Here is a 23,843-nt window from a genome sequence, read left to right on the forward strand (position 1 = left end):
TAAAATGCTGTAAAATAGTCATATGTTTGAAAAATTGAAGTTTTCGGATTTTCGAGGAGTTTGTATTTCGCGCCACGCCTTATCATTGGATATTGGAGTGGTGTTCCGCTAGCGGAACGTCTAGATGTAAGAGGTTAACCTGTCTGGGGTATGTGGGACGCTAGCGTCCCACCGGCGGGACACACTGCCAACAGCCAGTGAAATAGCAGGGCGCCAAATTCAAAACAACAAAAATCTCATAATTCAAATGTCTCAAACATACAACTATTTTACACCATTTTAAAGATTAACTTCTCGTTAATCCAACCACATTGTCCGATGTCAAAAAGGCTTTACGGCGAAAGCATAGCATTAGATTATGTTAGGACAGCACCTAGACAAGAAAAAACAGCCATTTTCCAAGCAAGGAGAGGCGTCACAAAAACCAGAAATACAGCTAAAATGAATTACTAACCTTTGATCTTCATCAGATGGCACTCATAGGACTTCATGTTACACAATACATGTATGTTTTGCTCGATAAAGTTCATATTTATATCCAAAAAACCCATTTTACATTGGCACGTGATATTCAGAAATGTTTTGCCTCCCAAAACTTCCGGTGAATGAGCACATCAATTTACAGAAATACTCATCATAAACGTTGATAAAATATTAAACTGTTATTCAAAGAATTATAAATACACTTCTCCTTAATGCAACCGCTGTGTCAGATTTCAAAAAGACTGTACAGTGAAAGCACACTTTGCAATAATCTGAGTACAGCGTTCAGACACGAAACCAAACCCGCCATTTTGTGGAGTCAACAAAACTCAGAAATAACATTATAAATATTCACTTTGATGATCTTCATCGGAATGCACTCCCAGGAATCCCAGTTTCCCAATAAATGTTCATTTGTTTCGATAAAGTCCATATATATGTCCAAATACCTCCTTTTTGTTCGCACGTTCGGTCGAGTACTCCAAATGCACTGTGCTCGCTCATTAAGTTCAGATGAAAAGTCAAAGTTATATTACAGTTCGTAGAAACATGTCAAACGATGTATAGAATCAATCTTTAGGATGTTTTTATCATACTATTCCAACCGGACAAGACCTTTTGTCTTCAAAACAGAAAAGGAACACAGCTAACTCTCATGTGAGTGCGCGCCACTGAGCTCATGTTATTTTCTCACTCATCTACTTCCAGGAGCTCTTATTCTCTCCCTATTAACAGTAGAAGCATGAAACAACGTTCTAAAGACTGTTGACATCTAGTGGAAGCCTTAGGAAGTGCATAATGAACCCTAAGTCACTGTATACTGTATAGGCAATCACTTGAAAAACTACAAACCTCAGATTTCCACACTTCCTGGTTGGATTCTTCTCAGGTTTTTGCCTGCCATATGAGTTCTGTTATACTCAGACATCATTCAAACAGTTTTAGAAACCTCAGAGTGTTTTCTATCCAAATATACTAATAATATGCATATCCTACCTTCTGAGCCTGAGTAGCAGACAGTTTACTACGGGCACGCCTTTCATCCGGACGTCAAAATACTGCCCCCTACCCTAGAGAAGTTAAACAGCTTGTAAAATTCCAGACAATGTTATGGCTTTAGAAGCTTCTGATAGGCTAATTGACATCATTTGAGGCAATTGGAGGTGTACCTGTAGATGTATTTCAAGGCCTACCTTCAAACTCAGTGCCTCTTTGCTTGACATCATTGGAAAATCAAAAGAAATCAGTCAAGACCTCAGAAAAAACATTGTAGTCTGGTTCATCCTTGCGAGCAATTTCCAAATGCCTGAAGGTACCACATTCATCTTTACAAACAATAGTACGCAAGTATAAACACCATGGGACCACACAGCCGTCATACCGCTCAGGAAGGAGACGCGTTCTGTCTCCTAGAGATGAACGTACTGTGGTGCAAAAAGTGAAAATCAAAGGACCTTGTGAAGATGCTGGAGAAAACAAGTACGAAAGTATATCCACAGTAAAACGAGTCTTATATCAACATAACCTGAAAGGCCGCTCAGCAAGGAAGAAGTCACTGCTCCAAAACCGCCATTAAAATAAGCCAGACTACGGTTTGCAACTGCACATCGGGACAAAGATTGTACTTTTTGGAGAAATGTCCTATGGTCTGCTGAAACAAAAATAGAACTGTTTGGCCATAATGACCATCGTGATATGTTTGGAGGAAAAATGGGGAGGCTTGCAAGCCGAAGACACCATCCCAACCGTGAAGCACAGCATCATATTGTGAGGGTGCTTTACTGCAGGAGGGACTGGTGCACTTCACAAAATAGATGGCATCATGAGGTAGGAAAATTATGTGGATATATTGAAGCAACATCTCCATACATCAGTCAGGAAGTTAAATCTTGGTCGCAAATGGGTCTTCCAAATGGACAATGACCCCATGCATACTTTCAAAGTTGTCAAAATGGCTTAAGGACAACAAAGTCAAGGTATTGGAGTGGCCATCACAAAGCCCTGACCTCAATCCCATAGAAATTTTGTGGGCAGAACTGAAAAAGAGTGTGCGAGCAAGGAGGCCTACAAACCAGACAGTTACACCAGTTCTGTCAGGAGGAATGGGACACAAGAAATAAATAAAAGCTGAAATAATTCTCTCTACTATTATTCTGACATTTCACACTCTTAAAATAAAGTGGTGAGCCTAAGACATGGCATTTTTACTTGGATTAAATGTCAGGAATTGTGAAAAACTGAGTTGACATGTAGTTGGCTAAGGTGTATGTTCACTTCCGACTTCAACTGTATTTTCATATATATTTTGTTTCCCCGTACTGTCATTCTGAACTTTATCAGCAACGCTATATTACATTTTGTTGTGACTCAAATGGAACAGCTGGATAGGGGAAAACTGCTCGAGTCGCACAAAATTGAATATAACATTGCTGATATAGTTTGGAATGACAATGTCATGTGTACAACATCTAAAGACCTGCATTACTTTACTGAGGGCGTTTCGGTTTCTAAAAGGACGTATTTGGGTGTTTTTGGAGTGTTCATAATTTTTCAGAGCTTTGTACTGCGCAATGAGGGATGTGAATCGCTGGTTAGGATAGGTTTCTCAAACAAGTGAAATCACAAAAAGTGTCTTGACCCTTCTATAACATGTCATTTACATAAAAAATAGACATTTGGTTGTAATTATTTTAATTTTTTTACATTGCAGGAACTAAAGACATCTTTTGTCACTGCATAAGATGGTGTTCCGTTAGCCTCTTTAGCAACTTTAAAAATAAATAAAGGCTCTTCCCTTATGGCTTGCTCATGCAAAAGCTACTTTACAAGTATGCAACTTCAGCATGAGTTTTACTTTCTTTTTTTTTCCTTTTTTAACTATGGTCTTACAAATACACTATTGAGTCACCCTGCCCGCTACACCTTGAGCTGTTAAATTCCTTCTGCAGGTTGAAAAGCCTTTATCTCTATTTGATGTACATGTGTTTGTACAAGCCCCACAGTAATGGTCTGCTTGCTAACTGCCCATGACGTCCTAAATCTGTGAAGCCTACTTAACCCAGGGGAAATACCAGTGTCAGTGGGGAATTGTAGCTAGAGCTGTAGCATTCCTCATTACTGCCTCTGTCGCACATACTGAAGAGCACGTGCCCTGAAGCACAAACACAGCATTTTCCCCCCTGCTGAGATAGTGTCTCACATTAGATAAAAAAAACACGTTTACTTTAATGTGAAAGATCAGCATAATACAATGGACTCTATCTGATCAAGGACCTTGTTTTGTTAGACAACATTATTCATTGGCCTCTAAAAACGGAAGTTGGCTTTTACAATTTTTCTTATAATGCTTTGATTTTCTTTGGAGCCATCCTACCCTTTGGAGGCCAGAGTATGGCAGCTACATGATCGAAGGGACTCCAGGGCAGCCATACGGTGGGACGATGTCAGAGTTCAACACAGTGGAGGACAACATGGGAAAGAGGAGGCGAGAGGCCTCATCTGTGCTGAATAAGAATGAAACCCTTGCCACCATCACATCATTCCCAAGGTAGTTTAGTACCTATTCTGTCACTCACTCAACCATTTGAAACTTTGTTTATTTCATTTATAGTACCTTAACATTATTGTTATTCTTGTAACAATGGTTTTAGGTTAGGTTGTCCAGGCTTCACCCAGCCAGAGTACAACCCAACACCTGTTGAAAAAGGAGTGTCCAAATCACTGTTTTTCCCAGATGAAGCCATAAACAGACACCCAAGATTCAGGTAGGCTTGAATGTATATGTATGTATGACGGAAGTTTACATACACTTAAGTTGGCGTCATTAAAACTTGTTTTTCAACCACTTCACAAATTTTTTGTTAACAAACTATAGTTTTGGCATGACGGTTAGGACATCAACTTTGTGCATGACACAAGTAATTTTTCCAACAATTGTTTACAGACAGATTATTTCACTTACTGTATCACAATTCCAGTGGGTCAGAAGTTTACATACACTAAGTTGACTGCCTTTCAACAGCTTGGAAAATTCCGGAAAATTCCAGAAAATTATGTCATGGCTTTAGAAACTTCTGATAAGCTAATTGACATCATTTGAGTCAATTGGAGGTGTACCTGTGGAAGTATTTCAAGGCCTACCTTCAAACTCAGTGCCTCTTTGCTTAACATCATGGGAAAATCAAAAGAAGTCAGCCAAGACCTCAGAAAAAAAATTGTAGGCCTCCACAAGTTTGGTTCATCCTTGGGAGAAATTTCCAAACGCCTGAAGGTACCACTTTCATCTGTACAAACAATAGTATGCAAGTATAAACACCATGGGACCACGTAGCCGTCATAATGCTCATGAAGGAGACGCGTTCTGTCTCCTAGAGATGAATGTACTTTGGTGCGAAAAGTGAAAATCAACCCCAGAACAACCGCAAAGGACCTTGTGAGATGCTGGAGGAAACGGGTACAAAAGTATCTATATCCTCAGTAAAACAAGTCCTATATTGACATAACCTGAAAGGCCGCTCAGCAAGGAAGAGGCCACTGCTCCAAAACCGCCACACAAAAGCCAGACTACAGTTTGCATCTGCACATGGGGACAAAGATAGTACTTTTTGGAGAAATGTCCTCTGGTCTGATGAAACAAAAATAGAACTGTTTGGCCATAATGACCATTGTTATGTTTGGAGGAAAAAGAGGGGAGGCTTGCAAGCCGAAGAACACCATCCCAAACGTGAAGCACGGGGGTGGCAAAATGTTGTGGGGGTACTTTGCTGCAGGAGCGGCTGGTGCACTTCACAAAATAGATGGCATCATGAGGTAGGAAAATTGTGGATATATTGAAGCAACATCTCCATACATCAGTCAGGAAGTTAAAGCTTGGCCGCAAATGGGTCTTCCAAATGGACAATGACCCCATGCATACTTTCAAAGTTGTCAAAATGGCTTAAGGACAACAAAGTCAAGGTATTGGAGTGGCCATCACAAAGCCCTGACCTCCATCCTATAGAACATTTGTGAGCAGAATTGAAAAAGTGTGTGAGAGCAAGGAGGCCTACAAACCTGACTCCGTTACACCAGCTCTGTCAGGAGGAATGGGGGAAAATTCATCCAACTTATTGTGGGAAGCTTGTGTAAGGCTACCCGAAATGTTTGACCGAAGTTAAACAATTTAAAGGCAATGCTACAAAATACTAATTGTATGTAAATCGGAGTTTGGTCAGGGCTAAACTTGGTGGGTGTCTAAATAGCTAGCCGTGATGGCTGGGCTATCTACTCAGAATATTGCAAAATGTGCTTTCACCGAAAAGCTATTTTAAAATCGGACACCTCGATTGCACAAAGGAGTTCTGTATCTATAATTCTTAAAATAATTGTTATGTTTTTTGTGAACGTTTATCGTGAGTAATTTAGTAAATTCACCGGAGGTTTGCTAGTTCTGAACGTCACATGCTAATGTAAAAAGCTGGTTTTTGATATAAATATGAACTTGATTGAACAAAACATGCATGTATTGTATAACATAATGTCCTAGGTGTGTCATCTGATGAAGATCATCAAAGGTTAGTGCATATGTTTGAAATATGGAAGTTTTTGTATTTTTGAGGAATTTGTAATTCACGCCACGCCTATCATTGGATATTGGAGCAGGTGTTCCGCTAGCGGAACGTCTAGATGTAAGAGGTTAAAGCCGGATGTGGATACAAAAAGATTTCCCAAGCTTTAAACATCCCAAGGAGCACTGTGCAAGCGATAATATTGAAATGGAAGGAGTATCAGACCACTACGAATCTACGAAGATCCGGCCGTCCCTCTAAACTTTCAGCTCATACAAGGAGAAGACTGATCAGAGATGCAGCCAAGAGGCCCATGATCACTCTGGATGAACTGCAGAGATCTACAGCTGAGGTGGGAGACTCTGTCCATAGGACAACAATCAGTCGTATACTGCACAAATCTGGCCTTTATGGAAGAGTGGCAAGACGAAAGCCATTTCTTAAAGATATCCATAAAAAGTGTCGTTTAAAGTTTGCCACTAGCCACCTGGGAGACACACCAAACATGTGGAAGAAGGTGCTCTGGTCAGATGAAACCAAAATGGAACTTTTTGGCAACAATGCAAAACGTTATGTTTGGCGTAAAAGCAACACAGCTCATCATCCTGAACACACCATCCCCACTGTCAAACATGGTGGTGGCAGCATCATGGTTTGGGCCTGCTTTTCTTCAGCAGGGGCAGGGAAGATGGTTCAAATTGATGGGAAGATGGATGGAGCCAAATACAGGACCATTCTGGAAGAAAACCTGATGGAGTCTGCAAAAGACCTGAGACTGGGAGGGAAATTTGTCTTCCAACAAGACAATGATCCAAAACATAAAGCAAAATCTACAATGGAATGGTTCACAAATAAACATATCTAGGTGTTAGAATGGCCAAGTCAAAGTCCAGACCTGAATCCAATCGAGAATCTGTGGAAAGAACTGAAAACTGCTGTTCACAAACGCTCTCCATCCAACCTCACTGAGCTCGAGCTGTTTTGCAAGGAGGAATGGGCAAAAATGTCAGTCTCTCGATGTGCAAAACTGAGAGACATACCCCAAGCGACTTACAGCTGTAATCGCAGCAAAAGGTGGCGCTACAAAGTATTAACTTAAGGGGGCTGAATAATTTTGCACGCCCAATTTTTCAGTTTTTTATTTGTTAAAAAAGTTTGAAATATCCAATAAATTTCGTTCCACTTCATGATTGTGTCCCACTTGTTGATTCTTCACAAAAAATTACAGTTTTATATCTTTATGTTTGAAGCCTGAAATGTGGCAAAAGGTCAAAGTTCAAGGGGGCCGAATACTTTCGCAAGGCACTGTGTATGTGTGTGTATATATATATATATTAAAAAGGGCAAAACTCACAACACTACATAAAGAGAGACCTAAGAAAACAGCCTGGCAGCAACGCAACATGGTAGCAGCACAGAACATGGTACAAACGTTATTGGGCACAGACAATGACACAAAGGGCAAGAAGGTAGAGACAACTATACATCACGTGAAGCAGGCACAACTGTCAGTAAGATTGAGTCTTTGAATGAAGAGATGGAGAGTAAACAGTCCAGTTTGAGTATTTGTTGCAGCTCGTTGCAGCGAACTGAAAAGAGGAGCGACCCAGGAATGTTTGCGCTTTGGGGATCCTTAGAATGTGACTGGCAGATCAGGTGTTGTATGTGGAGGATGCGGGCTGCAGTAGGTATCTCAGATAAGGGGGAGGGAGGCCTAAGAGGATTTTATAAATAGGCATCAACCAGTGGGTCTTGAGATGACCAGTTTACAGATGAGTATAGAGTGCAGTGATGTGTCCTATAAGGAGCATTGGTGGAAAATCTGATTCCCCAATTGTAAAGAACATCTAGCCGCTCGAGAGCACCCTTACCTGCCGATCTATAAATTACGTCTCCGTAGTCTAGCATGGGTAGGATGGTCATCTGAATCAGTGTTAGTTTGGCAGCTGGGTTGAAAGAGGAATGATTACGATAGCGGAGACCAAGTCTAGATTTAACCTTGGCCTGTAGCTTTGTGTGCTGAGAGGAGGACAGTGTACCATCTAGCCATACTCCCAAGTACTTGTATGAGGTGACTACCTCAAGGTCTAAACCCTCAGAGGTAGTAAGCGTGGGGAGAGGGGTATTCTTCTTACCAAACCACATTACCTTTTGTTTTGCAGGTGTTCAGAACAAGGTTAAGGGCAGAGAAAGCATGTTGGACACTAAGAAGGCTTTGTTGTATAGCGTTTAACACATAATCTGGGGAGGGGCCAGCTGACTATAAGACTACCTTTGCGCTACCTTTGTTCCACATATACACTACATGACCAAAAGTATGTGGACACCTCGTCGAACATCTCATTCCAAAATCATGGGCATTAATATGTAGTTGGTCCCCCCTTTGCTGCCACAATGACCTCCACTCTTCTGGGAAGGCTTTCCAGTTGATGTTGGAACATTGCTGTGGGGACTTGCTTCTATTCAGCCACAAGAGCATTACTGAGGTCTGGCTGAGATGTTGTTACTCCTAGATGTTTCCACTTCACAATAACAGCACTTACAGTTGACCAGGGCAGCTCTAGCAGGGCAGAAATCTGACGAACTGACTTGTTGGAAAGGTGGCATCCTATGACGGTGCCATGTTGAGTCACGGAGCTCTTCAGTAAGGCCATTCTACTGTCAATTTTTGTCTATGGAAATTGCATGGCTTTGTGCTCGATTTTATACACCTGTCAGCAACAGGTGTGGCTGAAATAGCCAAATCCATTCATTTGAATGGGTGTCCACATACTTTTGTGTGTATATTTGCAGTATGTTGTCTCACTGCTATGATATGTCAAAGTTTGAGCTCTTCTTTTGAATTCCCTTGGAATACAGAATGTTGTGAATGTTTTTTCAGCACCCTGACCAGAAACATTCGTCACAGAAGAGGAGAGAAGGTAGTGATCAACGTACCCAGTAAGTGTAAATAAAAACAGGTCTTCACCATTTGCACTTAAAAATTACACCACTCAGTCAAATGCATTTTGTAATTTTCTATTTTCACTGGTCAAATTTAGGATACATTTGCCTTAATACAAATTTGAAACGGCTTGCTTATCGGTGTCTATTTTCCACTGTGCTTCTTTCTCCTTGTTAGTCTTTAAAGACAAGTGCACTCCATCTCCATTTGTGGAGAAGTTTCCGGAGGATGATGGGGAGGCCGCCAGAGCAGCTCTCCCTGATCACATCTACATGGATGCCATGGGCTTTGGAATGGGCAACTGCTGTCTTCAGGTATATGCTACACATTATACTAATATTAACATTGTATACTGTCGTTACTTGTTTGCCTTTGGATGCATGTTCCTTTTTTCAGTCGCACATCATAAATTACATGTTCATATACTAGACTAGAGAATATTTTTTTAAAGGTTGTGGGCATGTTTATATAAGCCTGTTGATTAGTCCTTAAATTAACTTGAACCTTTTTATGTTTTTCCAGGTGACATTCCAAGCTTGCAGCATTGAAGAGGCGAGGTACCTTTATGACCAACTAGCAACATTCTGCCCCATAGTGGTAAGATATGCTTAGAAAATGTACAGAAAAAATTGCATCAAGTAGTAATTTTCTTTATCAAAGGTGTCGTAAATGGCTTTGTTTGAATCATTACAGTATTCAATAACGCTTTGGTTGTTTCGAGTGCTTTTTGTGTGGTGGAAACTAGAAAGCTAACTGTTGATCTGTTTACAGATGGCCCTCAGTGCTGCTTCGCCGTTTTACAGAGGCTATGTGTCAAACATTGATTGTCGCTGGGGAGTTATTTCTGCCTCGGTGGATGACAGGACCGGGGAAGAGAGAGGGCTGGAGGTGAGCAGATGAATCAGGAAAAACTGGCCCCTAATTAAAGAAACATGACCTTGCCAAATAAGGCCCACTCGCTTGTCGCTAGTTGCTTTAGGGGGTTGAGTGTCCGGCTCAGACCGTGTCAGGCTCAGATAGGCATTATGAGTTTCTCTGATTTCCTGGTGTTCAATTGTAACGTTAGTCAGAGCAGGTTTTCAGTTATTTGTTTGTTGAATTGTCAGAAGATTTTCCTACTTTTCATATTTATCGTCTTTTAATGTCTATGAAAATGTGTTGTCTTTGCAGCCTTTGAAAAGCAACAAATTTCGAATCTTGAAATCAAGATATGATTCAATCGACAGCTACCTCTCCAGTTGTGGCGATAAGTACAATGACATAGATCTGACAATAGACGAGGAGATCAACAAAGAGTTGCTGGATGCAGGTAAACACTGTAACAAAGACATCAGTAATAGAACATGGTGAATGAGTGACTGGGGTAAAATATTATTTTAAAATGAATAGTAAAATAATCATACATGAAGTGATGTTTTGTTTCAGCATTGAAACTGGCTGTATCATAAAATGTTCTATAGAGAAGTGATCAGAATCTGTGTTTGTAGGGATCGACAAACTGCTGGCCCAACACATAGCCCATCTTTTCATCCGGGATCCGCTTTCACTCTTTGAGGAGAAAATTCACCTGGATGATGAAAACGAGTCGGATCACTTTGAGGTTAAAATGATACCCACCCTATACTGACTTACTGTGGCTGCATTACTGCTGAAAACCAAACCATTGCTTATGACAGATTTTAAAAGGAGGAATTTTAGTTTATATAATCAAAATGTATTTTCCATGTCACGTCTCTCTTGTAGAATCTGCAGTCAACCAACTGGCAGACAATGAGGTTCAAACCTCCTCCTCCAAACTCGGACATCGGATGGCGAGTTGAGTTCCGCCCCATGGAGGTAGCATAAGCCTTACAACGCTGACACAAAAGATTTGAATATAATTTGGATATTTACCTGAAATGCGCTCAGTGGCAATTTATGTATGTCTGCTAAATAGTGTTACATGAACAAACAATACTTGCAACAGGATTTACATGTACTGTGTCTTAACTTCTTTTTGTACAATGTTAGTGTAGAAATATTTAGTGCACGTTTTCTTTTATTTCAGGTGCAACTTACCGATTTTGAAAACTCTGCTTACGTTGTTTTCATCGTCCTGCTCACCAGGGTTATCCTGTCCTATAAACTGGACTTTCTCATCCCCTTGTCAAAGGTGAGAATGTGGTTGTTCTTCTTGTTACACTTTTCATTCGCTGAATTTTATGAAATTCAATTAAGTTAGACTGTTTTTTTTGTGGAGTTCCCAGTACATTCAATTTCGAGTCTCATAGCAAAGGGTCTGAATACTTACTTACTTACTTACGTAAATAAGGTATTTCTGTTTTTTATTTTTAATACATTTGCTAAAATTTCTAAACCTGTTTTCACTTTGTCATAATGGGGTATTGTGTGTAAATTGATGAGAAACTATTTAATCAATTTTAGAATAAGGCTGTAACCTAACAAAATGTGGAAAAATGTAAGGGGTCTGAATACTTTCCGAATGCACTGTATGATATAACACCATTTGTTTTAGTGTGTTTTGTCTTGTCTTTGAACAGGTTGATGAAAACATGAAAGCGGCCCAGGAAAGAAATGCAGTCCAAGAGGGCATGTTTTACTTCCGGAAGGACATCTATAAAGGTGAGATGATACAAGTCCAGTGTTTTGAAACCTGGTCGGGGTGTGTTTTGTCAAAATGCCTAAACAGTTTAATGCTTCCTCTTCTCTTGTGTCATAGGCTGTAACCCTGTCCTCGATAGCTCCTCAGCGGCCCAGAACGGCTTGGACAGTGAGGGTGACAATTACATACTGATGAGCATTGACACAATCATCAATGGAAAGGTGCTTATTAATAATAGTTATATTTTAATATATCTTTCTCCTGAGCCCTTTACTGCAAATCAGGTTTTGAGGAGTTCGTACGGTAACTTTAGTCAACTCTTGAGTTCAAATTTGGATAACCGGTACCAAGAAAGTGGCTCACCTTTTAGCCAGGTAAATTACTATGGCAACAAATCCTTCAAAACTAACCTGCTTCGAACAGGCTAACTCAGGGATAACTCCATTTATCCTGAATGAAGTGTCTGAGCCACGAGCTGAAGACTAATTAAATCAGATACCCTCCCTCTCGCAAAGATTGTATCATCCCCCTTTTTGTGTTTAATAATTTTTTTTAAGGTTAAAATACACATCACACATTTAGTAATGATAGCATTTGCTTTCCAAACTGTAATTTATTTGCGCGATTGTATTTAAAAATGTGCAAAAGTATAATTGACAGCCCCAACCAACCATAGACATACACTATATATACAAAAGTATGGTGACACCCCTTAAAATGAGTGGATTTGGCTATTTCAGCCACACCGTTGCTGACAGGTGTATAAAATTGAGCACACAGCCATGCAGTCTCCATAGATAAACATTGGCAGTAGAATGGCCTTACTGAAGAGCTCAGTGACTTTCAACGTAGTACCGTCATAGGATGCCACATTTCCAACAAGTCAGTCCGTCACATTTCTGCCCTGCTTGAGCTGCCCCAGTCAACTGTAAGTGCTGTTATTGTGAAGTGGAAACATCTAAGAGCAACAATGGCTCAGCCGCGAAGTGGTAGGCCACACAAGCTCAAAAAACGGGACCGCCGAGTGCTGAAGCGCATAGTGCGTAAAAATCATCTGTCCTCGGTTGCAACACTCACTACCGAGTTCCAAACTGCCTCTGGAAGCAACGTCAGCACAATAACTGTTTGTCGGGAGCTTCATGAAATGGGTTTCCATGGCTGAGCAGTCGCACACAAGTCTAAGATCACCATGCACAATGCCAAGCGTTGGCTGGAGTGGTGTAAAGTTTGCCGCCATTGAACTCTGGAGCAGTGGAAACGCATTCTCTGGAGTGATGAATCACACTTCACCATCTGGCATTCCGACGGAAGAATCTGGGTTTGGCGGAAGCCAGGAGAACGCTACCTGCCCCAATGCATAGTGCCAACTTTAAAGTTAGGAGAAATAATGGTTTGGGGCTGTTTTTCATGGTTCAGCCTAGGCCCCTTAGTTCTGGTGATGGGAAATCTTAACGCTACAGCATACAATGACATTCTAGACGATTCTGTGCTTCCAACTTTGTGGCAACAGTTTGAGGAAGGCCCTTTCATGTCTTTGCATGACAAAGCGAGGTCCATACAGAAATGGTTTGTCGAGATCGGTGTGGATGAACTTGACTTGCCTGTACAGAGCCCTGATGGCAACCATATTGAACACCTTTGGGATGAATTGGAACGCCTACTACGAGCAGGCCTAATCACCCAACATCAGTGCCGACCTTACTAATGCGCTTGTGGCTGAATGGAAGCAAGTCCCCGCAGCAGTGTTCCAACATCCACATATTTTTGGTCATGTAGTGTATAATCCATAATGACAGTACCCATTCAAGTCAAGACTGGTAGCCATTGTTAGTGTACCCATGAGTTTAACAGTCAAATTGCCAAGGTGGTTAGAGGTTCCAAAACCCGTCTATGGATTATATGTCTATGGCATCAATGCAACAAGCTGTTCCTCAGGAGTGATATTAGTTGGAAGAAGGTGATCATGCATTGATAAGTACACCGAAGACGGCAATGACGATAAGTAATAAAATAGACTGCACTTCTAAAAACCTATTTCACACCATAGCATGCTGAATTTGCAAGATAACTGTTCTTTCATTTTGATTTCAGCGCAAATGAAAATGGCACTGATTCACCCATGTTTGATGTTTCAGTAATGTCTCAATGAAGAATTCTGCGTTCGACTAGCAATGTTGTTCATGCATGTGCATTTACAAGCCTGCTAGATTTAGCTCCAGGCTGACGCAGGGTTGCCAGGTCAAGCTACAATTTTTATCCCAATGACCACTCAAAACCCGCCCAAGCCTGAGAACTGGCCCAAGTTTCTTTTTTCTTTTCTTTTTTTTTTTCTTTCGCAGCAACAGAGGAGTTGCCACATTTATCCAAAGGTGTCTCCATAATGACAATCTAAATACAACTGGTCAAATTGCTTTACCTTGTTTTCTGCATTGCTCCCTTTTGTTATTCACAAAAAAATATTTTTTCTGAACCAGAAGTGATTGATAGTGAATGGTTAAGATGTGATATCGTGTTAGTACAAGTCACATTGCTCTAAAACAATAGTATTTTCAACTGAAGTATAAAAATCAATAGCTCCAACCATTTGCTTTTTAGCTTCTTACTTCATAAAAAATGTCAATTCATGTGTGGCTGCAGCCTGATGTCGCAGTCATCCATCCCTCTGGAGCAAGATGGATAGGAAAGAGATCCATCATGAGTCCAGTACATCAAGTTTTATTCTACTTTCAATCACTGCTATTATAATTTTATAGTCCGTAATCAGTTCTCCTCTGTCCTCACCTATGCGCTGCTGCGTAACACTTTCTCTCTCTCCTCTGACTTCAGCTTTCTGGACAATGTTAGCTAGCTAGCTTGCTACATACAGGACTCCAGACTAACTTTTACTTTATTGTCCCAGAATCTTCCTGAGGTGCAATTTAAATGTCAACATACTGTATATAAACTCAGCAAAAAAAGAAAGTCCTCTCACTGTCAACTACGTTTATTTTCAGAAAACTTAATGTGTAAGTATTTGTATGAACATAAGATACATAAACTGAACAAGTTCCACAGACATGTGACTAACAGAAATGGAATACTGTGTCCCTGAACAAAGGGGTGTCAAAATCAAAAGTAGCACTATCTGGTGTGGCCACAAGCTGCATTAAGTACTGCAGTGCATCTCCTCCTCATGGACTGCACCAGATTTGCCAGTTCTTGCTGTGAGATGTTACCCCACTCTTCCACCAAAGCACCTGCAAGTTTCCAGACATTTCTGGGGGGGGGGATGGCCCTAGCCCTCACCCTCCGATCCAACAGGTCCCAGACGTGCTCAATGGGATTGAGATCCGCTGTCTTCGCTGGCCATGGCAGAACACTGACGTTCCTGTCTTGCAGGAAATCACGCACAGAATGAGCAGTATGGCTGGTGGCATTGTCATGCTGGAGGGTCATGTCAAGATGACCCTACAGGAAGGTTACCACATGAGGGAGGAGGATGTCTTCCCTGTAACACACAGCGTTGAGATTACCTGCAATGACAACAAGCTCAGTCCGATGATGCTGTGACACACCGCCCCAGACCATGACGGACCCTCCACCTCCAAATCGATCCCGCTCCAGAGTACAGGCCTTCGTATAACGCTCATTCCTTCGACGATAAACGCGAATCCGACCATCACCCCTGGCGAGACAAAACGGTAACTCGTTAGAGGAGAGCACTTTTTGCCAGTCCTGTCTGGTCCAGCGACGGTGGGTTTGTGCCCATAGGCGACGTTGTTGCCGGTGATGTCTTGTGAGGACCTGCCTTACAACAGGCCTACAAGCCCTCAGTCCAGCCTCTCTCAGCCTATTGCGGACAGTCTGAGCACTGATGGAGGGATTGTGCATTCCTGGTGTAACTCGGGCAGTTGTTTCCATCCTGTACCTGTCCCGCAGCTGTGGTGTTCGGCTGTACCGATCCTGTGCAGGTGTTATTACACATGGTCTGCCACTGCGAGGACGATTAGCTGTCTGTCCTGTCTCCCTGTAGCGCTGTCTTAAGCGTCACACAGTATGGACATTGCAATTTATTGCACTGGCCACATCTGCAGTCCTCATGCCTCCTTGCAGCATGCCTAAGGCACGTTCACGCAGATGAGCAGGACCCTGGGCATCTTTCTTTTGATGTTTTTCAGTCAGTAGAAATGCCTCTTTAGGGTCCTAAGTTTTCATAACTGTGACCTTAATTGCCTACCGTCTGCAAGCTGTTAGTGTCTTAACGGCTGTTCCACAGGTGCATGTTCATTAATTGTTTATGGTTCATTGAACAAGACTGGTAAACAGTATTTATACCCTTTACAATGAAGATCTGTGAAGTTATTTGGATTTTTACGAATTTTCTTTGAAAGGCAGGATCCTGAAAAGGGGACATTTCTTTTTTTGCTGAGTTTATTTTTTGGGGGGTTGATATGCCAACATGGCTATGGTCATAGGACCTAGATCATTCACAGTGATTTTAAAAAGGTAATGAGTAGCCTACTACTGATTAGATAAATGCAGCTGTCAACTGAGCCAGAAATGTATATTAAAACAATGATCCTCTAAAAAGGCCAACATTGGAATAATATTTTGCATAATTGTACAGAAATAATTAACCTACATGTAAAAGTGTAGCCTAGGTTATATGCATATTGGCTACAGCCTATCATGTCCACACCGATGCTGACATGGAGGCGCCAGAAAATGTAGCTAAACTTCAATGAAACTTTGAAATAGTCTAAAAGCCAGTCAGGTTTGACAGTAATGTCAGATAATTAACATCTAAAAGGCTAGATTCTGTTGACATACTCTGTGCATGATTCGTTCAGATGAAATGGGCACGAGCCAAGAGAAAAGCCAGTGTCTGTTGCACAACGCACACATTACCCGCCTTGCAATCAGCATTTTGAAACTATTTAACCATAAACTTAATTGTTCTAAACCTAGAGGTTTTACATAATTTTATAAGGTGAAAATCAGACCATATGTTGAGGAAATTATTTTGTAAACACTATAAAATGTGCCATTGAAACCAGTATTTTCTATTGTTCTATTGGTTTTCAAATCGACTTCCTTGTCCACCAGGCAAAGGCACAATCCTACTCATATTAGACACCCATACTAGTTGTTGCATCTTTAGATCTCCTCTTTCTAAATTTATAACATATTTTAATCTCTGTCACATGAAAACGCTTGCATGTGCCATGCGCGTTTTAGGACCGTGTGTAACCGCTAATAGCATTTTGGAACCTTCTCCCATTTTTTTTTTACATTTTAACATTTTAAGTCATTTAGCAGACGCTCTTATCCAGAGCGACTTACAGTAGTGAATGCATACATTTCATTTCATGCATTTGTATTATTTTTTTTGCCTACTGCAGTGTGCGCATTACTGCACTTATAATGTGAAGAAATAATATTTTATAAACATTTTAAGGTAAACGTTCTGATCTGTTGCATTAGCATTATTGCTTTTAAATATTTATTGATGTACAGTAGTTGTCCCAGAACTGTCCCAGAATCTGTTTAAACCATCCCAGACATGTTTTTTTTTTTGCGTCCCCGGGATGACGGGACAACCTTCATTTTAAAGCCCTGGCAACATACCAAGTGAGAAAGCACGTTCTTTGATCCTCTCTCTGAAACTGTTGGATGACTATTTCTCAGTTTCTCTCCCTTGCTGTGTTGCCTCTAGACTAGTGATTAGTAGGACTGGGGGGCGGTCAGGATACAACGAACGAGCCAAACAAGAATTATAGGGGGAGAAGTATATAGCTAGTGCTAATTAAATTGTTTGTTGTTTTCACATCACTTGTCATGACTGCCTCCCTCCCCACCACTCACTGCCTGATAGTCAGCAGTAGCAGGTCACAGTGAAATAAAATAATAACAATTTAAAAAAAATTCCATGGCAGCTGCGGCGCAATTTAGAAGTGGCCCAAAAACCTGCAACCTCCGACCAATACGTTTTCACCATGTTACATTGTTTTCAAAGTAGCCCATTTTTGCGGGCAAACCATGGACATGGCAACCCTGGGCGGACAACAATATCCACCTTTGTAGTGTGGATGAAGCCTGACCTGGAATGTGAAGCTGGCTAGCTTTCTAAAAGCCTGAGTAGATCTAGCTTGGTTCGTAAGATAACATTCTGCACTCTTGAGTTTCAGCTATAACAGTTGTTGTTTCTTATCATTTAGGAAGGCGTTTTTCAAGGGCTGATACCAATCCTTAACTGCTACCTGGAAAACATGGAGGTGGACGTCGATACAAGATGCACCATCCTGAACTACCTGAAGCTCATCAAGAGACGCGCCTCAGGTACAGTATATTTAGCAAATGGACAACGACAATTTGACACTGGGTTGGGTAACACGTTTTTATGGGGTATTGTTGTGGCCCATGGGATTTCCACATCATTGGTGGAGCTTAGTAAAAGCATGCAGCATTCCAATAGTGGAAGGCACATTTTGCTCCCTGACACCGTCAACAAGGTTTGGTAGCTCTTTGTGCATTAGTGATGAATCTGAACTGAAGCCACATGAAAATGTATAAGATTATAAATGCTAAACATAAACTTGTTTGTTTTTGGTGTATATGTTAGTGTAACATCTTAATTATCAAAACCCCCAAAAATCATGATATTGCTCACTTTCTCCTTGTTGCTGATGTAGGTGAACTGATGACCATGGCAAAGTGGATGAGGGAGTTTGTCGACAAGCACACTCAATACAAGCAAGACAGTGTAATAACTGACAAAATAAACTATGACTTACTCCGCAAGTGTGACAGTATCGCAAAAGGAGAGGAGCGATGCCCAGAACTTATTGGAGACCCAGTCAATCGGGGCAAATAAACCAATTGTCACAGCTGTTATCAATTAATTAATGTGTTGTCCATCATCAATGATGCACATGAGAAGAGAGCCTAAATATCTGGCTGAACAAAGAAGTGGTCCAAACTACACTAAACAAAAATATAAATGCAACTTGTAAAGTGTTGGTCCCATGTTTCATGAGCTGAAATAAAAGATCCCAAAAATGTTTCGTACGCACAAAAAACATTTATCTCGACTTTTGTGCACAAATTTGTTTACATCCATGTTAGTGGGCATTTCTCCTTTGCCACGATAATCCATCTACTTGACAGGTGTACCTTGTGCTGTGGACAAAAAGAGACCACTGTAAAATGTGCAGTCAAGTTTTGAGGGAGTGTCAACCAGAGCTGTTGCCAGAGAATTTAATGTTAATTTCTCTACCGTAAGTCATGTCGTTTAAGAGAATTTGGCAGTAAGTACAACCGGCCTCATAACTGTAGACCACGTGTAACCACGCCGGCCCAGGACCTCCGCATCCGGCTTCTTTGTCTGAGACCAGCCCCCCGGACAGCTGATGAAACTGTGGGTTTGCCCAACTGATGAATTTCTGCAAAAAAACTCAAACCGTCTCAGGGAAACAAATCTGCGTGCTCGTCTTGACCTGACTGCAGTTCGGCGTCGTAACCAATTTCAGTAGGCAAATGCTCACCTTCAATAGCCACTGGTACGCTGGAGAAGTGTGCTCTTCACGGATGAATCCCGCTTTCAACTGTACCGTGCAGACTGTGTATATGGCATCGTGTGTGTGTGAGCGGTTTGCTGATGTCCACGTTGTGAACAGAGTGCCCCATGGTGGCGGTGGGGTTATGGTATGTGCAGGCATAAGCTACGGACAACGAACACAATTACATTTTATTGTTGGCAATTTGAATGCACAGAGATACCGTGACGAGATCCCGAGGCCCATTATCGTGCCATTAATCCGCCACCATCACCTCATTTTTCAGCATGATAATGCACAGACCCATGTCACAAGGATCTATATGTACACAATTCCTGGAAGCTGAAAATATCCCACTTCTTCATGGCCTGCATACTCGCATGTCATACATTGAGCATGTTTGGGATGCTCTGGATCGACGTGTACAACTGCTTGTTCCAGTTCCCGCCAATATCCAGCAACTTCGCACAGCCATTGAAGAGGAGTGGGACAACATTCCACATGCCACAATCAATAGCCTGATCAACTATATGAAGGAGATGACGCGCTGAATGATGCATATGGTGGTCACACCAGATAGTGACTGGTGTTCTGATCCACGCCCCTACTTTTATTAAAAATGTTTAAGTTATCTGTGAGCAAAATATGCATATCTATTCCCCATTCGTGAAATCCATGTATTAGGGCTTAATGAATTTATTTAAATTGACTGATTTCCTTGTGAACTGTAACTCAGTAAAATCTGTGAAATTGTTGCATTTATGTTTTTTTTTCAGTGTAATTGAGTTTTAATGGAAAACAGAATTGGTTGTGTGCATTGCAAAGGTGAAGCCGGTGTATTGAAGTTGTATATACTGTTACAGATAGACCATAACAAAATGCAATCTGATGTGTAATTGGATATGTAAATATTTTTCTTCTGTTCATGGTAAATGTAGTGAACACAAGTTCATTTTAATCTTTAAGTGTAAACTGTACTTCCATCTGCTCTACAAACATTAACAAAGGTTATTTCGTTTCCGAATGTGGTATATCTGCATTTGTCTGAAATAATTTTTGCTTTTGTGAGAAATGTAAAACGAAAAGTGTGATTTGCTGTGCTGACATGACAGTAGAACATTTTAAGAAAGTAGTATTGCATTGACGTGAATGTTAGCATTTGGTTGGAATGTCTCATTGAATAAATCTGTGTACAGCACTAAGTAAGTGTGGAATGAGACCTTTAATTCACTAGAGGGTGCTAGTGACATACCAAAATGTACATTACTGTTGAATGGCATAACGCTCCAAAGGAACCAATCTTATCAATGTCAACATCTTTCATAAGTTACATATTAAGGATGGATAAATTCTGCCCATTTACAATGTACCTTCAAAGGGACCACACATGCATAAAAAGTCAGTGCACATGTAAAGAATTATGTTCCACGTCCTAAAAATATAGGCCTATGCTTGAGTAGTATGAAAGTGGCAATTTAATAGATTAGCTTAGTTAAGCAAGTCTCCTTCATCCTATCACATGGGTGGATTGGCCATCTGGCAATTTTGGCAAATGCCAGATTGGCTGGTCCAATATCAAATAAAATTTTATCACATACACATGGTTAGCAGATGTTAATGTGAGTAACGAAATGCTTGTGCTTCTAGTTCCGACCATGCAGTAATATCTAACAAGTAATCTAACAATTTCACAACTACCTTGTGTGTGTATAAGTGTAAAGGGATGAATAAGAATATGTACATAAAAATATATGGATGAGCGATGGCTGAATGGCATAGGCAAGATGCAGTAGATGGTATAGAGTACAGTATATACATATGAGATGAGTAATGTAGGGTATGTAAACATATAAAGTGGCATTGTTTAAAGTGGCTAGTGATACATTTATTACATCCAATTTCTAATTACTAAAGTGGCTAGAGATGAGTCAGTATGTTGGCAGCAGCCACTCAATGTTAGTGATGGCTGTTTTAACAGTCTGATGGCCTTGAGATGGAAGCTGTTTTTCAGTCTCTCGGTCCCCGCTTTGATGCACCTGTACTGACCTGCCTTCTGGATGATAGCGGGGTGAACAGGCAGTGGCTTGGGTGGTTGTTGTCCTTGATGATCTTTTTGGCCTTCCTGTGACATCGGGTGGTGTAGGTGTCCTGGAGGGCAGGTAGTTTGCCTATAAACGCAGATGGAGCACATTCTACATTATCACCTCATTCAAAAGTCAATTTTGGGCAGCTGAAACCAGGATTTGGTCAAACAGTAAAGTGCATTTTCCTTATTCCTGTATTGAAACTGTCTGCACTGTCCCTGTCCCTGTTTTGCTGGGGCCTGTGGCTGTGAAGCGAAAGCCACTCCTCTACCCCATGCGCTCGAGAGAAACATTTGTTCTGATCGTATAACATTTCAAAATGCAATTGTAGGAAAAACACCGCTTTGGAAGCTTCATCCTCTTGTCCCTGTTGAAGAGAAGAGGGTCTCAGCTTTCTGTAGATATAATCTTTATTTCTTAACTCTCAATATTCAGCTCAATAGCAACTATTTTACAACCAAGATATCTGAAATGGAGCAGCACAGACGAGAGCATAGGCTTATAGGTCTATAAGTATTTATTTAGAGATCTAGTTAGTGTATTGAGTCTCCAATTCCTCAGGTGTTGAAGCCCAAATTAATTAGCCTATAATATTAGTGCACATAAAGATATGTAATTCATCTTTATTGAACAAAAACTATCAGGAAGTATATATAGTGTAATTGTCAACCTGAAATACATGACAACCAAGCAGTTCAAACGTAATGTTTTTTTCAGGCTTTGACGTTTCCAGAGAGCAGGTCAAGTAGGCTATGGTATGTTACAGCAGTTGAACTTTGTACATTTGATGTGTAGATATGGGCGGGTCGTAGCCTAGCTTTTAAGAGCGTTGAGCCAATAACCGAGTGGTCGCTCTTTTGAACCCTGTGCCGAGTAGGTGAAAAATCTGTCTGTGCCCTTGAGCATGGCACTTAACCCTAATTGCTTCTGTAAGTCACTCTGGATAAGAGTTTCTGCTTAATGACAAAAAATATATAAGCCATATACAAAATATACAGAAGCAATTAGGGTTAAGTGCTTTGCTCAAGGGCACACAGATTTTTCACCTACTCGACTCAGGGTTCAAAAGAGTTTCTGCTAAATGACAACAAAATAAATATAAGCCATATACAAAACATATTTTTAAAATAAAAAAATAATTTCTTCATGTTTAGTTACCTACACACTAGAGTTTGACCTTCTTCCCCACTAGAAGGATCCAGCTGCAGATTATGCATGCTGAGGCAACCGGGGTTGCAGTCCAAACTCAAAGTAGACAGCACTAGGCCCTAAACCCTCAGCACTTGAATGAGGTTTTACATCGTCAAATCCGAGTGTACCTTAAATGTCCCTTGCCCAAGCGAGGGAGAGTGATGGTCGGAGAGGTAACATCCGTAGTGGAAATCCTGAAGTTGAGATTAAAAACAACCAACCTAAAGCTATTAATGTACTTACATTAGCAAGCTAACGTAGCTAGCTCTCCTGTCAGGTAGCTAGCTACCATTACCCATAGCTGGCTAGCTAGTTTTATAGTTTGGTTTTCCCAAACTGTTTATGAAGCTAGCTACATTCTACAGGCTCCTCATTATGAGACTAAGCCAATATGCCAATGATAAAATCAATGTAATCTATACGGGGGGGGCAACTTTGGTTTTAGTAGTGGGGGGGACCTAAATTGTCGGGGGGTCTGGGGGTCCTCCCCCATAATTCTTTTGGGCATCTAAAGCTCATTTCCTGCATTTCTACAAAATGTAATATGACCCTTTAGGGGTCATTTTGGGATCATTTGTATTGTAAATGTAATATGTTTCTAAAAACTTCTACATGAATGTGGATGCTACCATGATTATGGATAATCCTGAATGAATCGTGAATAATGACTAGTGTGAACGTTATAGATGCACAAATATCATACCCCCCTAAAAATGCTAACCGCCCCTGTTATTGTAATGGTGAGAGGTTAGCATGTCTTGGGGGTATGATATTTGTGCGTCTAACTTTCTCTCTCCTCTTTATTCAAGATTCATTCAAGATTATCCGTAATCATGGTAGCATCCACATTAATGTAGAAGTGTTTAGAAACATATCCTTATTTGCAAAAAAAGTGATTCCAAAATGACATTATTTACCATACATTTATATTGGGCACAAAATTATCTGAAACGCAACCAAAACAAACAGTAAATGCATCCAACAAATGTGTTGAGTCAGAAGCTTGATGTAGTCATTGCGTGCTATGAATGTGGGACCAAGTTCTTTAATACACATACAAGTGAGTTTGTCCCAATCCTTTTGCTCCCCTAAAATGGGGGGGACTATGTACAAAAAGTGCTGTAATTTATAAACGGTTCACCCGAAATGGATGATAATACACCTCAAATGAAAGCTGACAGTCTGCACTTCATTGTTTGATTTCAAATCCAAACGTTTCGAGTATAGAGCTAAAAGAACAAGTGCTTCACTGTCCCAATAATTAGAGGTCACTGTAATTCATATTATAGGCCTAATCAATCAAATGTATTTATAAAGCCCTTTTTACATCAGCAGATGTCACAAAGTGCTATACAGAAACCCAGCTTAAAACCACAAACAGCAAGCAATGCAGATGTAGAAGCACGTGGCTAGGAAAAACTCCCTAGAAAGGCAGGAACCTAGGAAGAAACCTAGAAA

The 23,843-nt window shown here is 40.8% G+C and overlaps 1 protein-coding gene across 3 annotated transcripts in view; it reads left to right on the top strand.

Moving 5' to 3' along the window:
- The window catches only part of LOC106612605 (glutamate--cysteine ligase catalytic subunit), a 35,426-nt gene extending 15,114 nt beyond the window's left edge, over nt 1–20,312 (top strand). Inside the window, exons 3-16 of one of the 3 annotated variants that reach the window (XM_014213923.2) lie at nt 3,845–4,030; nt 4,134–4,247; nt 8,911–8,969; nt 9,151–9,287; nt 9,496–9,570; nt 9,745–9,861; nt 10,144–10,282; nt 10,461–10,573; nt 10,717–10,809; nt 11,021–11,125; nt 11,514–11,595; nt 11,693–11,796; nt 17,773–17,893; nt 18,247–20,312. In XM_014213923.2, coding sequence (XP_014069398.1) covers nt 3,845–4,030; nt 4,134–4,247; nt 8,911–8,969; nt 9,151–9,287; nt 9,496–9,570; nt 9,745–9,861; nt 10,144–10,282; nt 10,461–10,573; nt 10,717–10,809; nt 11,021–11,125; nt 11,514–11,595; nt 11,693–11,796; nt 17,773–17,893; nt 18,247–18,428 — 1,627 coding nt within the window. In that variant the 3' untranslated portion in view covers nt 18,429–20,312. The remainder of the gene's footprint in view (nt 1–3,844; nt 4,031–4,133; nt 4,248–8,910; nt 8,970–9,150; nt 9,288–9,495; nt 9,571–9,744; nt 9,862–10,143; nt 10,283–10,460; nt 10,574–10,716; nt 10,810–11,020; nt 11,126–11,513; nt 11,596–11,692; nt 11,797–17,772; nt 17,894–18,246) is intronic. The other 2 variants (XM_014213933.2, XM_014213943.2) reach the window with 2 other exon arrangements.
- The last annotated feature ends 3,531 nt before the right edge of the window (nt 20,313–23,843 follow it).

This window comes from Salmo salar, chromosome ssa01 (genome assembly GCF_905237065.1).
Source record: "Salmo salar chromosome ssa01, Ssal_v3.1, whole genome shotgun sequence".
Taxonomy (NCBI): Eukaryota; Metazoa; Chordata; class Actinopteri; order Salmoniformes; family Salmonidae; genus Salmo; species Salmo salar.